Here is a 16,078-nt window from a genome sequence, read left to right on the forward strand (position 1 = left end):
GTGTTCGCATTTCCCGGAAAAGCCCAGCGCGGGGCTGGAGCTGGGGATTCCCCTCGCTCCTGCTCCTTCCTCAGGCGCGCTGCAAACATGGATTTCGCTTGGCAGAGCGGTCCCAAGGACAGGTAGCCAAGGACACGTCTAATTCATTTCCTTCTCTCCAGAAAACTCCTGCACGCTTTCATGCCTAGCGAGAGGAAGCGAACTCTCCGCTTCGCGCTGCAATTGCTACGGCGTCGCATTTAAATCGCTTTTTCTGTCCACGTCGGAAATTTCGTAGGGCTGCTGAAGGCAGCGCGGTTGCCCCAGGAGCCTTCTTCGAACTACTCGGTCAAAACTTAGGCTTTTCAAAGGATTTGCTTTCCCTCTCCAAAAATGATCGCCTATCCCCTGCCCACGCTTATTAATAACCAAGACTCAGTCAAGGCTGAAACAATTTAAAAATAGCCACAAATAGATCAGGTGCAGCGTCCGAATTAAGAAAGCGAGTGGTTTTTTTCGAATGGTCCCTCTGTGAACAAAGCCGCGGAGACGCTGCGAGGAAACCGATCATTTCAGTTCGCTTAAAATAATTCTATCCGACTCCGTTTTGTTTTTTTTTAACACAGAAAAACGTCGTAAAATCGAAAATATATTGCCCCCCTCCCCGGCGCAAACTCGGTGTCCTTTAGAAAAGCAGAGAGAGAATCGGGGGCGGTATTTTCTCGCTAGCATCCTTGAACGAGGCGCGGTGAATAACACCGATCAGGGGAAGGATTTAGCCTGCCCCGGCACTACGCTAGCGCTACATGTAGGAACAATAACCCCGGGGACTGCAAAAACAAAAAAAAAAAAAAGAAGAAGGAAAGAAAAAAGAAGAAAAGAGAGGGACCTCTCGCAGTAGGTCGGCATCCCTCCTCACACCTGGCGGCAGCGCAGCCGGTGGCGCGGCCGCCCGCCGGCTCCCGCTGGGAAAGTTAGGCAAGTTACTTGTGCCGCCGGCGGGGCGCGCCCTGCGCGGGCGCGGAGCGACCGCCCGCTGCCACCTCGCCTCTCCTCTGGCCGTGCCGTCCCGCTGCTTTCCCTCTCCCTCCTTCCGCCGCGCAGCCGGGGGCGGGGGAGCGGCGCCCCGAGCGGCCGTGGCTGCGGGGCCCCGTCCGCGCCGCGCAGCCCCGCGGAGCCGCCGCCGCCCTCCCCCGCCCCGCGGCGAGTTCGGAGGAATCTCTGTGACGTCACGGAGGGAGAGCGGGCGGGAGGGAGGCGGAGGGAGAGGGAGCGGGAGGGAGGGCAGGAGACGGAGGGAGGCAGCGGCGGCGGCGGCTCCGCAGCCAGCGCAGGAGCCCGGCGCGGCCCCGCCGCCCAGCTCCGTGCCGCCCAGCCCCGCCGCCCGGGAAGGAGCCACAGCGGGGCGGGGAGCGCAGCCGGCCCCGGTGAGTGAGGCCCGCGGGGCGGCGCGGCCGCCGGGGGGGCTCCGTCGCGGGGCGGCCTCGTCCGTGGCCGCGCTTCGGCCCCGGCCCGCCCGGGGCCGCGGGGCGAGAAGGGGCCGGGGCGCGGCGGGGGCGCCCCGTCTGCCGGCGGCGCCGCGCTTGTGCTGGCGAGCGGTAGCTGGCGAGCGAGGGAGGCCTGGAGCCGGGCCCTTTTGCTACGGGTTGTGTAATTACCCGGATCCGATCAGATTAATCCTAATTTCCAAATTGCTCGGCTTTGTGGAGAGACTTTTTAAAGCGGCTCGAGTTCCTAATTTACTCGGAGGCAATTAGGGCGAATCGTGCAAGGTCGGCGCAGAGGGAAGCGCTGCCTCTTGGCTGCTGCTCCGGGCGCCGGTTTGCAGCCCTGGGGCCGCGGAGCCCCCGCGCAGGCAGCGGCTTCCCGCGCCCGAGTCCGCGGCCGGGTGTCGGGGAGCCCCGCGCGGGGCCGCGGCCGCCGCGGGAAGCGCGGGTGGGTCTCTGCGCTCTTTGCGCGCCGGGGCCGGCCCCCCCCCGGGCCCTGGCTCTCCCGAGCAACATGCGCGGGGGAGCAGCAGGGCCCGGCCGCCCCCTGCGCGCGCTGCGGAGATTTAGGCCTCGCACGCGGCGCCCGTTTCGTTTGCGAGCCACCGACAAGCCGCCGCGGGCCTCTCTCAAAAAACCTCCCGCCGATTCACGGACCTCTCTATTTGGGGCGTTGTTGCGACTTTTCCAGGGACTCGGCATAATTTTTTTTCCCCGCGAAAGAATAGCGATAGATAGTAAAAAGGAAAAAAATCTCTTAGGACCGCGCTGTGCTGTTCGCGTCCTGCAGCTTTTGCAGCCCGAGTGCCCCGAGCAGGTTGTTCGTGGACTGAGCCCCTGCGAGCCGCGGAGAAAAGCCAGGGCTTGCGCGGCTTGGGCGCTTGCTGGATTCGTAACTGCGCGGAGGTGCTGAAATATTTAATTGTCAGTGGATGAGTGCTTGGAGAAATAGAAATTGAAAAGGGAGTAGAGAGCAGAGCCGCTTTGAATTGAGTCACCGGGCTTGAAACAATAGGAAAACGCTCTCGCTCCTCTTGGACCCGCTCTGAGATGCGTTTTCCAACTGCTAAAAATTAAAAGGGGCTATTGAGACGAGAAAGGAATGGAGCAATATGGGCTACCGAGAGCAAGAAAGCAATAATAATGCTGCCTGGAAAGGTACATTTCTGCTAGGAAATGAGCGGTTAAGGGGAGAGAAAAACTTCCCATCGGTGGTGGTGGTGGTGGGGAGCTGTGTATCTCAATTTGTTAGATAAATTAGCCATCGAGGCGGGCGGCGAGGGAGGGCAGCTGAATTTGTCATGGCAGACTAGTCTTGACAGAGCCGATTTAAGGACCGTCAGCGAATAAGTAAGGTTTTCTTAATTGCCTTCCCAAATAATTTAGCCACAGTTCATATACTAGGCCCGGTTATTGGGGGTAGCATTCAGCACGGATTGGAGTTTCTCCCGAGGCCTCTTTCGGCTTTGAATAGAAATCGCTGTGTCATAATAATACTCCGAGGAGTGCCGAGGAACATACCTGGACGTTTTCCCCCTCGTTCTCCCCCCTTTTTTGGTGTAAAATCCTCGCTGCCAGGGAGCAAGGCCGCGCCGTGCCGGCCGCGGGACGGCGAGGCGCACAGAGGCGCTGCTGCAGGGATTATTTCAACCAAAATGTTTGTAAGCGCCAGGCTGCGGCATTGCTAAGCCCCAGCTAATAATGCGCCCAGCCTAGACACTCAAAAAGAGGCGAAGAAGAAGAAAGATTACTGAAATGATGGTGACATGCAAATTTTTTCCCGAAATTATCATAAGTAAACATTTGAAGCCTGGACTAATAAAATCCCATCTGTGTTACTTCATATCGAGTTAGTAGGGAGCTGTGATAATGAATTTTGTAATATCTCACCAACAGACATCTCAATCAGGCACTAATCCTGTGATTTTAGAACCGAGTCTCCCAGCCCGGGGGAGGCGGCCGCGGAGGGCGGGGGCGCGGAGCCTCCGGCCGCGGCCGCGCATTTCCCGCGGCCCCGGGGCGCGCTGCAGCGCCCGGGACGGGGGTCCCTGGGACGGGCCCGGGGCGTTTTGCAACCCCGCTCCGTGGCTGCAGACGCCGGGCGGGCTCCGGGCGGAGGCTGAGCCTTTTGTCGGCCTCGGAAAATCGGCACCGCGGTTTTACACCCTTCTGCGGGTGCCGTCAGTCTCTCCGCCGGGGCAGGCGAGGACTCGGCTTTGACTCGGGGAGAAGTGGCATCGAGCGAAAGTCGTTAAGAAAAGAGGTGTCTCACGTAAATGATCGCTGCGACGGGGCTCCTGAGAAGCTGCCTTTTTTTTTTTATTTGCACTCCCGTAATCTTCTATTATTTTTTTTAATCCGATGCAATTAATGTTTTTCAGATAACGGGTAATGGAGTCCAACTGTCGCAAACTTGTATCAGCCTGTGTCCAGCTAGGTAAGAGACCCCGTTTCCGACTGCTTTTCGCGCAACTCTCGGGCCGGCGCGCAGCCGCTGGCCGGGCCGTGCCCGCGGCGGCGGCCGCGCTGGCTCCGCGGGGGAGTGCGCGGCGGCTGAGCGCCCGCGGGCCGCTCTCTCCGCAGGGGTGCAGCCGGCCGCCGTGGAGTGCCTGTTCTCCAAGGACGCGGAGCTCAAAAAGGGGGAGCTGAGCGAGGCGCCCGAGGGCAGGAAGGAGGCCGCCGGCAGCAAGCTCTTCGGCCGCCAGCACCCCGGCGCCAATGGTAAGCGCCGGGACCCCTCCGCGCCCCTCCGCGGGATGCGCTGCCGCCGCCGGCGGGGGCCGCGCTCCACGCCGCCGCACCGCGCCCGCCTGCGCGGCCTTAGGGCGCCCCCTGCCGCCCGCCGCGCTGCGCTGCGCCGCCGCGGGGCCGGGCGGGGGGGCGGCTGGCTGCCCCCCCCCCTCCGCGCGCAACTTGCGCGTTGCCCTACGCGGCCCCGCGGGCGGGGGGAGGGTGCGCGGGGCCACCCCCTCCAGCCCCCGCGGCTGCAGGCTCGCACTGAAACCTGCCCCAGCGCGTCCTCTGCAAAATGCACCGCTGCCCCCACGGGCCTGGGAGTTTCTCCCCCAAAACACGCACCCTCATAAACATGCCATCACCCCCCGGCTCCCGCTGCCCCCCACCCCCAGGTGCAGGCACTCCGCCAGCGCCCCCGCTCCCGGCAGGGCTGGCTCCTGCTGGCTCCTCTGAGCTCCCGTTTCAGGGGGTCTGGGAGGCAAACCCAATGGGTGATAAAGAAAAACAGCAATGCAAACATATTACAAAGAAGAAAACAAGCGCGCTGTATTTCAAGAGACTGTTTAATCCAAGATAAACGTAATTTTGTTTAAATAAAATATATTAACCTGAATTAATAATACAGGAAACTAGACTGAATTAATAATGTACGTATTCCTGGTCTCGTGGTTAAACACTTCCTTGTAAGAATACTGTATTAACCCTATTTGGCCAAACAGCTCGCTATTTCTCAAATAACATCTAGTGATTTCAGGAGTAGCCACGTCCCCTTCCCAATTCCACCTCCTTCCTCCCCCGGAGACTTTAAGCATGATTTGATACCTGGACATCAAAACCCCTAGAAGAAGAAACGATTAAGCTAAAGGAAGGTTAGAAAGCAAAATCCGGGGTAATTCCACATGCAAAGGTATTATGAACCAGTAATTTTTAATCCCGGAAACACACATGATATTAAACTGTGCACAAATAGGCTTTACCAAGGTCTGGCACTTTTTTGCCTGCATCAGTAATAAGTGTTAAATAATGTGGAAAGGAAGGGTGACATTGCTTTATATATGGTTTGAAAATAAGAAAGGCCTTTTTACCCTCCCCTGACTTTTCCTCCCAATGAACAGGTGGTCTTAATCAAAGTCCTTAGCACGATCTAATGGGAAAGTGGGGACCTTTCTGATATAATAAATTTATGAGCCCTTACACGCCAGCTTTATTCGACTAAGTATTTATAAAAGTAATATCCACATATGCTCCCTGACATGGTAACTTTTACTTCCTCTGCCGAGAAACAAATGGGTATTTTCTTAACCATCAATTATGAACCTGGATTATTGTAGTACACGTAAAATTTCCTGCTTTGTTACCATATCAGTAAGTCTGTTTTTTACCCTTTGGATTGAAGGGGAAATTGCTATCTAAACACCTTTAATGCCATTAATTAAAATATAAGTCCAAGGCGAAGCAATGCTGGGTTGCCTAGCCATTAAAACCTTCCTATTTACGAAGAAGTGGAGACTGCCTGCAGATGTGATTATATTCCTGCAGATGTGTAATGTATACGTGCAAACCTTATATATATCTATATGCAACGGATAATGACAAGTCTTGAAGTGCCCTGAGCTGCATGGGCAGCTCGCTACAAATAATAGAAATCACAGATGTTTTCTTTTGATTCAGATGAGGTTTGGGTGGTGTTTTTTGCGTTGCTTTGCTTTTTAATCATGTAGTGCTGGTTGATTTTGCATTGCCTGCATGTCAGGACTTCATGCTTTATGTGATTTCCTTCGAATGAGGCTTGTCCTTCAGGCAAGCTGTGTTAGGAAGCAGGGAAACACAGCAATAACAGTTTAAGACCCTGTGCTGTCGGAGTGCTGTTTTGGAAATTACTAGTGCGGTTAGTGATTTTGCAATCTACATAAAATAAGTAGTCATAATGCAAGTAATTGCTAACTAGTAGTATTAGCAATAAGAGTAATAATGTGAGCGTTCGGTCAAACCAATACTTATGTGAAAGGAGAAAACAAAATGCAGTAAGAGATCCTACAGACTACACAGGCGTATTTGGGTTCCTGCAAGGAAGCTCTTTTGGGAACAAGGCACAGTGAGGGTTATTTCAGAAGAAGTGGGTCCATAGCCATGCTGGGGAAATGAAAATATGAAAGTATGAAAATATTATTGCAGCCTAGAATGTCAAACGCAGCTCAGCGGGTGTTATATTTACCTAGACAGTCTGAAAAAATTGCTTCTGAATGACCAGTCCTACAAAATTACGAAAATTTAAGCACACGCTTTGAAAACCACACGGCGCACATACTGGTTTCTGATGATGTTATTCGAATAATCTTTTCTGCAGGATAGGAAGATGTTTAAAAAGTGTGTGTGTGTGCGCATCTAATTTATGGGCTGCGTGAATTCTACCTAAGAAATCGTTTTCCCTAATCGCTAATCTGGGTATTGCTGAAACAAGCAGCCTCCCGACATTAAACGTTGAAATCGCCTACCGCCTTATATCATCATTCAGCATCACAAATTGATTGTTTCACCTGCTTCCAAAAAATCATTCTTGGGGCCGAATATGCAGTAACTTACCATCGCTTTTAGGGAAGGGGGAAAAAAAAAGCAGCTGATTCAGCTTGATGCTCAGAGGTGCGGAGGGGCGCGGGTGGCAGTGCCTCTGGAGGTGCTCAGGCGCGGAGAGGGGGCGGCTCAGCCTCCGCCCCCGGGGCCGGAGCCGGGGCTGGGGGGCCGCGGCCGAGCCCCGACCCGCCGCTCCCGCGCCCCGGCCCTGCGCCCCGCCTGGTCACCGGGCCGGCCCCGAGGAGGAGCCGGAGGCGGGAAAGGCACCCAAGCGCCGTCGCTCCTGGGGCAAGGCAGGGAAAGTCACTCTCCCCTTCCAGTAGCCACTGCGAAGTGCAAATTAAAAGTTATTTGTTGTGCTGAGGGGATATCATTCCCCCCGCCCCACCCCCCCCCCCGCCGCCGTCGTCGCCATCGTCGTCTGAGAATAATATATGCAGCAGTTGTTAGCCTCACTCCAGGGAAAACTAAATGTATAACGAAAGCTTATTCGTGAGCAGGAATATACTAATGGAACGATCTGATGTCTTCTTAATCCTATGTAAAAAGCTCTGTAGTCTTCCTAATATTGACTGAATGGGTAATTAATGGCTCTTCATCTAGGAGAATACCCGGTAATCCGAGATAGGCGAAAGACAACAAGCCAAAGGTAAAAGACAACAGGACTAGCTGGAGACTCTACATAAGAACCGATTTATCCATTTAGGAGAGTATTACGTCTAGAAACGATGATCCTATAAAGTAGATAAAGGCAAAAGTGGGAAAATAAATACCCGCAGTAGGGCTTGCAGCCCCCTCCGCGGCTCCGCTCCCGGCCCCGCTCGCGTCCTGCCGCCCAGCGGCACCGGCGGGGCCGCAAGGGCGAGAACACCCTGTCCGGAAAGCTTCCAAAAAAAAAAAACAACCCACGAGGGATGGGTCGCCCCCAAATCCCCAGTGTTTGGCGCTGGCAGGTGCCCTCGGCCCCAGCGCACAGGGGCACTTCCCCGGTAAGCGCTACCGCACGGAGCGCCACGGCCAGGGAAATGCCCCAAGATGGGCGTCCGGGGGTGGCAGCCCCGCGCAGCAAGCGCGGAGCGGGCCCGTGCGCACTGGGCCGCTTCCCTGCCGGGACCCGGGCCCGAAGGGGGACGGGAGCTTCCAGCAGAAAATTAAAAAAACACTTTTGACATTTTAATTGAAACCTTTACCGCTAATATATTACTCGGGTGACTACAATTAGGTTGTTTTTTCGTCGGCTGACAGCTTTTAAAATATTATTTCGCTCGGGAAATAAAAGCTTCATCTCAGATTATAGGTGGGTATTTTTGGATTTACGTGATTTATGGTCACCATGACAACTAAGGCTGCGTGGTAGCTCCCCTCCTGCCCGGGGTGGTGGGGTTTTAATCACAGGCGTATAAGGAAACGCCGGCACCCTTTTCCTCGGGGCTCCCTTTCGCCGCCCCGGGACGAGGCTGTCCTCAGTTTTGGGGGGCGGTCGGGGGGGCCGAGCCAGCAGCGGAGCCTCCTCTGCCACCCTCCCCGGGGGAGCAGCCAGGGGACCTGCCCCCCCGGCAAGTGTCCCGAGACACACCGGGGCAGCGGCGACTCTGGCAGCAGGGGCTCAGGCCCCGCGGGACGGGCGGGCAGCGCCCTATTGCCGCGGAGAGCGCGGATAAGCGCGCAAGTAGCGCTTTCCGCCTTCCCAGCCGGGAGGGGCTGCTCGTTTGGAGGCACGGCGAAAGAAGCCGGCATTTCTCAAACGAACTAAAACAAAACAAAACAAAACGAACGAAAAAAACACCCTAACCAAAAACAGCAAGAGACGGGCTCATGCACGAAAGCTGAGGGAGGACTGCGTTCCCCCGGCCGACGCGCACACCGCCTCCGCTCACCTTACCAAAAAAGCGAGGTGGGATTTGCAGGCTCGTTGCGTCCCGGCCGGCGGAGCTAGCGAGAGGCCGTGCTCCCTCCGGCGCCCTCCGCGGGAGCGCGGCAGCTCCGCGCCCGCGCAGGCGGCGGCCCTCGCGGGCCGCGCCGTGGGGAAAGGCTTGGGGGATGGATGGGTGCGGGACCAGGTAATAGCGAGAGGTTAAGGAGAAACGGGGATGTGATTAGTAAACAAATTGTGCAGAATGGAGCTGGATTCATATTGACTTAGTTATAGGTCATCTGCTGCCGGTGCAAAGGGAGGAAATATTTACTTTACACATATACTTTATGATCTTGGGGGAATTAGAGGAAATTCAATAAGAAAACGGCTAGAATCATTTTAAACCCCCTATTTAAAAGACTTAAGCAAATTAGAGTCTTATCAGATTAAAATCCACTACAAATGTAAGAGCATTGTCTTCATCGAAACGCTGTGGGGTCTGAGGAAAGAGATTCTTTGCCAAATCTCAGGGATAAAAACACGTCATTTAAACACGAGATAATGAGCAGAATGTAAATTAATTTAACCTTCTTTACTAACAGGCTGCGAAAGTAATATGTATAATTTAGCGATAAGTAAGATTGCCAGAGATGATGATACGTATCTCAGAAGAGAGCATCAGCGAATAAGAGGGACCTTTGCGGGGGGGGGGGGAGGGGGGACAAGGGGATATAGAAAAATGTGAGCATTGTGATGCCGGTTTGGAGGGTCACCTCTGTGGCAAGTTTTTTGTAACTTTTCGTTACAAAATATCCGTGACTGTGCAGAGCCATTATAAGCTCCAGGCGCCATCTGCGTATGCGTTTTCAACGCGGGGCTCCCTCGGGCTCCTCCTCATCCCCAACCGGGCGCTGGGAGTCCCGGGCAGGCCGGCTCGGGTGCTTGGGGGTCCCCTGGCTCTCGGCTGTCGGCGGGGCTGGGGTGGGGGACAGCCTCCTCGGCCCCTGAAGATCCTGAGGCACACGGGAGGGCGAACTGCCCTCCCACTGAAAACAACCCCCATCCCTCGCTCCTTCTGCGCTTCGCTGGCCCGCACCAGGCCGGCCCCCGCGCTATATGTGGACCCGTCAGCGGGCAGCGCAACCGCGGGACGGGGGGGAGCGCGGGCGCGGAGGTGCAGGCATGCTGGCTGAGCAGCCTTGGCACATACGTTCGCGCATTTGCTCTGTCGCCGTCGCCTCGGTATTAGGGGTTTAACCCTGCCCCTTGTGTGCCCGGGGGGAGATTTGGTTCCGTGCCTGCGTGTGAGATGCGTGCGTGCTTGTGGACCGCGGACAGCACTGTGCAAAACTTTGACGGGTCTCATTCGCGTCTGGAAACGGCTTCTGTGGCCCCGGCCGGCGCTGCCGCGCACTGGGGTGCGGGCTGGCCCACGGCCCGGAGCCCCGCGGCCCCTCCGGGCGCGCCGGGAGGCGGGGTGTGTAAGGGACTGGGTCCCGGCCGCGGAGGGGGACGGTCCCCACAGATAAATAAATTAATAAAATGTGGAAGAAGGTTGGAAAAAGGCTCTTGAGATCTCGTTGCTTGAAAGCCTCCTGAAAGGAAGGAACGAGAATTGCAGTATTAACGAGAGATTTTTCCCCATTTTCTCCGCCTTCGATGCGGCCCCAGGGAAAGGAGCTCGTCCGCGAGCCCCGGGATTGCAACACCTACAAGTCGGGGCTGAGACACAGAGCTTGCTTGTTTCGTTGCCCGCGATATGAAGTCTTTCCGCGCCGGCACCGCGCCGAGGTCACTATTGCGAGAACTGGCTGTCCTCACTACCCAGAGCTCCGCGACCCGGTGCGCTGCAGCCCTCTCCCGTCTGTACCGCTCGGTAACGAGCGCAGCGGCGCGGGGCTCCTCCGCGTTTGCTCGTCGCTTTGCGCGTTTTGTGCCGTGCTGCAGCACCAGTCCCCGCGGCCCTTCAAACGGGGCGAGGGGGGCCCCGGCGGCGCCCCGGCGGCGCGGCTTTTCGGAGGGGCGGTCGGACGGGGTGGGAACGGCGAGGTCTGGGGGCGGCGGCGGCGGCCCAGGGCCGAGCGCGGCGGCGGCGGCGGCGGCGGCGGCCCAAGGGCCGGGCCCGGTGCCGGCCGCCCCGCGGGGAGGCGGGGGCCGGCGGCGGCGGCAGCGGCGGCGGCGGCGCCCATTGGCGCGGGGCGGCGGGGGGCGGAGGCGGGGGCGGGCAGGGCCCAGGTGACATCACGGCCCGGGGCAGGCCGCCCCGGTTTAAGATGTTAGGCCAAGAGGGAAGCGGCTGAGCTGACGCGGTGCCCGGCTGGCCGCGGCGCGGCGCGGGTCCATGCGCGGGCGGCGGAGAGCAGCGCGCCGCGGAGCGCCGGTGCCACCTTGCCTCCCCGCACCGCTGCCGCGGAGCCCCGCGGCCGCTCGGCCCGGCCACTTGCTGCCCGGGCCGGGCGGTGTCCGTATCGGTGCCGCCGCCGGCGCGGGACCGGACCTGCTCGCCCGCGTTTTGTCGCCGTCGCTTGCGCCCCCGCGGCCCGGCACGGCTCCCCGCGCTGCAGCGGTGACAAGGGGGACGATCGCCGCCGCCGCTGCGCCTCCCCCCGGGAGCCCCGGGGCTGCTCCGCGCCCGCGGACGGGGCGCCGCGCCTCCACACCTATACGTACCGACACCAATAGACACACGCACACACTCTCCTGTCAGCCCCCCAGGCGCGCACGTAGACTTTGGCGTCCTTTTGCCGATGAACTGCATGAAAGACCCGTTAAGCCTGGAGCGCCTGGGAGCCGGGAATAAGCTGTGCTCTTCCTCACCTTCCTCCTCCTCCTCTTCATCATCTTGCCACCACCACCAGCCCGCGCTGGCCATGGCTACAGCGCTGGCGCCGGGGCAGGCTCGCTCCTCCTTGGAGTCCGCCAAGCACCGGCTGGAGGTGCACACCATCTCCGACACCTCCAGCCCCGAGGCCGCAGGTAAGAGGGGGGAGCAGCGGCGACCCTCCGCCCCGCGTTTGCACCGCCGTCCCGGCCGGGACCGCCTGCCCGGGGCTTCCCGGGGAGCCCCGGCGCCGGGTCTCTCGCCGCGGCGCCGACGTGCACCCCGCGGCCGGGGCCGCCGCCGGGCCTGCGCAGCCACCGCCCTCTCCCTCGGGAGGGCTCCCAAACCGGAGCCGAGACCCCCTGCTTGTTTTTACGCGTGCGGGGTCCGTGTGCCGACGCAGGGAAAGATAATTACATGGACCTAGATAGGTGAATAGCCTGGATACAGACAGGCGATTAACGTGTATATAGATAAGCGAATAGCATGTATATAGACAGGCGAGTAACGTGTGTATGGATAGCCGAATAAGGTGTATATAGATAGGCGAATAGCATGTATCTAGATAGGCGAACAGTATGTATATAGATGGGCGAGTAACATATAGATAGATAGAAAAATAACATGTACAGGTGAATAATATCTATATTGATAGGCGAATAACATATATATCACTAGGTGAATTTATATGTGTGTGTGTGTGTATGTATGTATGTATGGAATGGGCGAATAATATACATATCGATAGGCGAATAGCTTGCACACAGGCGAATGTCTTGTATATAGATAGCCGAATAACCTGTATATAGATACGTGGTTACGTGGTTACGTGGGTCCGTGCACCTGCCCCACGATAACTATTCCTCCGTAACGGGTCTGTTTGTGGGTACCCCCAGGGCGTGCACGGCTACCGGCTCCGGGGAGCGCCCGTGGAGCAGAGCGGTGTCTCGGCGCGCCGCAGGATGCGCGGGTTGGCGGCGCAGCCGGCCGGTGCGGCTGCTGCGCGTAGTTAATGATTACCCTGCCTGCCCGCGGCCGGGAGGAAGCGGCGGGGATCTGTCGCCGTGCAGGACAACCCTCTCCCCCAGTCGCTGCAGAAAAGGCTTTTGAGTCTGAGGTGCCTGTGTTTCTCTTTTCCCCCCTCCCTTTACAGAGAAAGATAAGAGCCAGCAAAGCAAGAATGAGGATGCAGGATCCGAGGACCCCTCCAAGAAGAAGAGGCAGCGGCGGCAGCGGACTCATTTCACGAGCCAGCAGCTGCAAGAGCTGGAGGCCACTTTCCAGCGGAATCGCTACCCGGACATGTCCACCCGGGAGGAGATCGCCGTCTGGACCAACCTCACCGAGGCCAGGGTTAGGGTAAGTCCCGTCACGAAACCCCGGTTCCGACCTGCGAGGGTCGAGGGGGAAAGGGAAGGGGCCCGCAATGTTTGCAGCTGCTTTCGATTTCGGTTTGTATTCAAACTTCAGAGCCTTCGCACAAAAGCAGCACAGAGCAGGACATTTCTGTCAAAGCGAGACAGATTGGGATCTCTCTCTCTCTCTGGAATATGGCTTATTGCACGTTTCGCCCTCACCGTGCAAAGCGTCCTGCTCCTTTTGATCGAAACGCTAATGAAAACATTAGCCAAGAAAGCAACTTGGAACAGGCTGCAACCTGCGCTGCCTCTAATCAGAAAAAGATGTAAAATACACAAGGGCTTTTACTTAACTCAGAGGCACTCACAACGTGCCCTTCCTTGCATTTTCTTTCTTTTGGTTTCCCAACTCGGCGAGCGCTCTCTCCGCCCTTTCCCCCTCCGAGATTTATGGTACCAGCGCCGCGCTAAAAGGACGCCAAGCCCCAGCCAAATCCTGCTCGCGTGCAAATGCCGCGCTGCAAAACGGGCTGACCCCCAAATTCCCGGCAATCTCGACTCCCTCCAGAACTGCTGCCCCAGGCATCGCCTGAAGAAAGCGAGGAGGGGGACGGTGTGCAGGGCTCTATTTCTGCCCCAAAGCGAGCGCGGAGAGAAGAAGCTGCGGTGCCCCGGGCCGGGGAGCCAGCGGCCGGGACGGCGCTGGGAGCAGTTAGGGCGCTCGGGACGACGAGGGGGAAAATGGGCTTTTTTTCCCCGCGTCGCTGCAGCGGGGAGCGGAGGCGGCCGACCGGCGGCGGCTCCCCGGCGCGGCTTTTCCCGGGGCTGTCGGTTTCGGCCAGCCGCGCCGGGCCGCGCCGAGGCTGGGGCTCAGCCCCGGGCTGCCCCGGCGGCGGGGCCGGGGCGGGGGCGGGGGCCGCAGTGCCCGAGCCGCTCCGGATCCCCCCTCGCCCCCGGGGCAGGCCGGGGCGAGCCGGGCTCGTGTAAACACCGCGGGGCGGCTCCAATACACACAGCGGCGGCGCTGCCGGCGGCTGCCCCGCGGTCAGACACCCAGATGTGGATTGGGAGAGGGCACGTTTCCCTCATTGTCTGCGGGGAGGGTCCCTTAGATCTGATTTAGCACGTTGTTAAAAGGCGATTCTCCCCCCCCCCCCCAAAGTGCAGTCCAACAAGTTGGCTTAGAAGTAGTTTTCGCCTCTGGAAGCTTTCGCACAAGGGGAACTTGTAACTTTAAAAAACTGGAGCAACGATTTATTAGTTGCTGGCTTCCCCCCTCCATCGCCGTAATAGGAAACATTGCCTTAAAATTCCTCGCATTTCCAGGCGTTTTGCCCTCGACTTTGCACCCCCCGTTTCCCCTGGATGGCTCCAGTCTGGAGGAAGCCAAGGAAGGAGGGGGGAAAAGAAAAAGGAAAACGAAAAAAACACGGAAGCTTTCGCCTCGGTGGCGGGAGTTAGTGCTTCGTGAGAAATAGGAGCGGGATGGGAGCGGCGGGGAAAATAGGGGTCGCGAAAGTCCCCCCAACGCCCAGGCCTCGCCGTGGTGCGCGGTGCGCCGCCAGCAGCAGTGGGCTCCGGAGGGAAGGAGGTCAGCCTCTATATGCCTTGAGTATGTATTTGTGTATATAGGCGCAGGGACATATGTCGGCCCAAAGGCTAGCGAAGGGCTGTGGTTGTGGCTGTTGACTGACTAACGCGCGTCTCCCGTCTCCCTCCCCCCCTCCCCCGTTTTTAAAGGTTTGGTTCAAGAACCGCAGAGCCAAATGGAGAAAGAGAGAGAGGAACCAGCAAGCCGAGCTTTGCAAAAATGGCTTTGGTCCACAGTTTAACGGCCTCATGCAGCCCTACGATGACATGTACCCCGGCTACTCTTACAACAACTGGGCAGCCAAAGGCCTGACCTCCGCTTCCCTCTCCACCAAAAGCTTTCCTTTCTTCAACTCCATGAATGTCAACCCTCTGTCTTCTCAGAGCATGTTCTCCCCTCCAAACTCCATCTCCTCCATGAGTATGTCTTCAAGCATGGTACCCTCCGCAGTCACGGGGGTCCCCGGCTCCAGCCTCAACAGCCTGAATAACTTGAACAACTTGAGCAATCCCTCCCTGAATTCTGCAGTGCCAACGCCAGCCTGTCCTTATGCTCCTCCAACACCTCCTTATGTATATAGGGACACATGTAACTCCAGCTTGGCGAGTCTGAGACTTAAAGCCAAGCAGCACTCCAGTTTTGGCTATGCCAGTGTGCAGAACCCCGCTTCCAACCTGAGTGCTTGCCAGTATGCTGTGGACAGACCCGTGTGAGATACAAAAGTATTAAACACTGCATGGGAATCCCTCCCCATTTCCCACAGAGACTGAGAATTACACTAGAAAGTAATGGGCACTATAGAGAAAGAGAAAGGAGGAAAAAACAGAGAGAGAGAGAGAGGTAAAGACAGAGAGAGAGAGAAAAGGAAACCACTGAAATAAGATAGTTCCTTTGTTTTCAAAGGACCTCCTACAGATTCTGAGATCTTTCACTAAGAGTATTTCAGCAGTTACAAGGACATATATATATATATATATATATATGGACAAATGTTTGACTGGATATGATATGACATTTTAATGTTACTATAAGCTTGTTATTTTTTAAGTTTAGCATTGTTAACATAAAAAAATGACTGAAAGGATGTATATATATCGAAATGTCAAATTAATTTTATAAAAGCAGTTGTTAGTAATATCACAACAGTGTTTTTAAAAGGTTAGGCTTTAAAATAAAGCATGTTACACAGAAGCGATTAGGATTTTTTCGCTTGCGAGCAAGGGAATGTATATACTAAATGCGACACTGTATGTTTCTAACATATAATTATTAAAAAAAAACCATTGTGTGAATAACAGTTTTAGAATAGTACCTCTGGTGGATGCAATGATGTTTCTGATATTGCAATGTAAAACATGCCCTGTGTATAACATTTCGTACAATATTATTGTTTTACTTTTCAGCAAACATGAAAAATGTGTTTTATTTCATGGGAGTAAAATATACAGCATACCGTTTTGTCTGGATTTTTATTTAATGAGCTAAACTGCGCAGCGGTTACTAGTCTGCAGTGACTGACTGATAGATGAGTCTAGATCGCATTTGCTGGAAACACAGGGCAGTACTTTTTACTGCAATACAAATAAATGCCACTATTTTTCATGTGAAAAATCCCTCACACTAAATTTACATGCTAAATTAACACGGGGCTTGGAAATACTGCCTCTGTGTTTTTTGCAA

The 16,078-nt window shown here is 56.4% G+C and overlaps 1 protein-coding gene across 2 annotated transcripts; it reads left to right on the forward strand.

Annotated features, from left to right (window-relative positions):
• Positions 1–1,272: 1,272 nt before the first annotated feature.
• Positions 1,273–15,856, forward strand: PITX2 (paired like homeodomain 2). 2 transcript variants are annotated; one of them, XM_068941864.1, is made up of 5 exons: positions 1,273–1,406; positions 3,848–3,903; positions 11,344–11,604; positions 12,603–12,808; positions 14,548–15,856. In XM_068941864.1, the coding sequence occupies exons 2-5, from the start codon at positions 3,858–3,860 to the stop codon at positions 15,109–15,111; spliced, it is 1,077 nt and encodes a 358-aa protein (XP_068797965.1). In that variant the 5' UTR covers positions 1,273–1,406; positions 3,848–3,857; the 3' UTR covers positions 15,112–15,856. The 2 variants fall into 2 exon arrangements, with proteins under 2 accessions (XP_068797965.1, XP_068797966.1); XM_068941865.1 differs by lacking the exon at positions 11,344–11,604 and adding an exon at positions 4,050–4,187 and having other exon boundaries at positions 1,281–1,406.
• Positions 15,857–16,078: the final 222 nt, after the last annotated feature.

The sequence above is a fragment of the Struthio camelus genome, chromosome 4 (genome assembly GCF_040807025.1).
Source record: "Struthio camelus isolate bStrCam1 chromosome 4, bStrCam1.hap1, whole genome shotgun sequence".
NCBI lineage: Eukaryota > Metazoa > Chordata > Aves > Struthioniformes > Struthionidae > Struthio > Struthio camelus.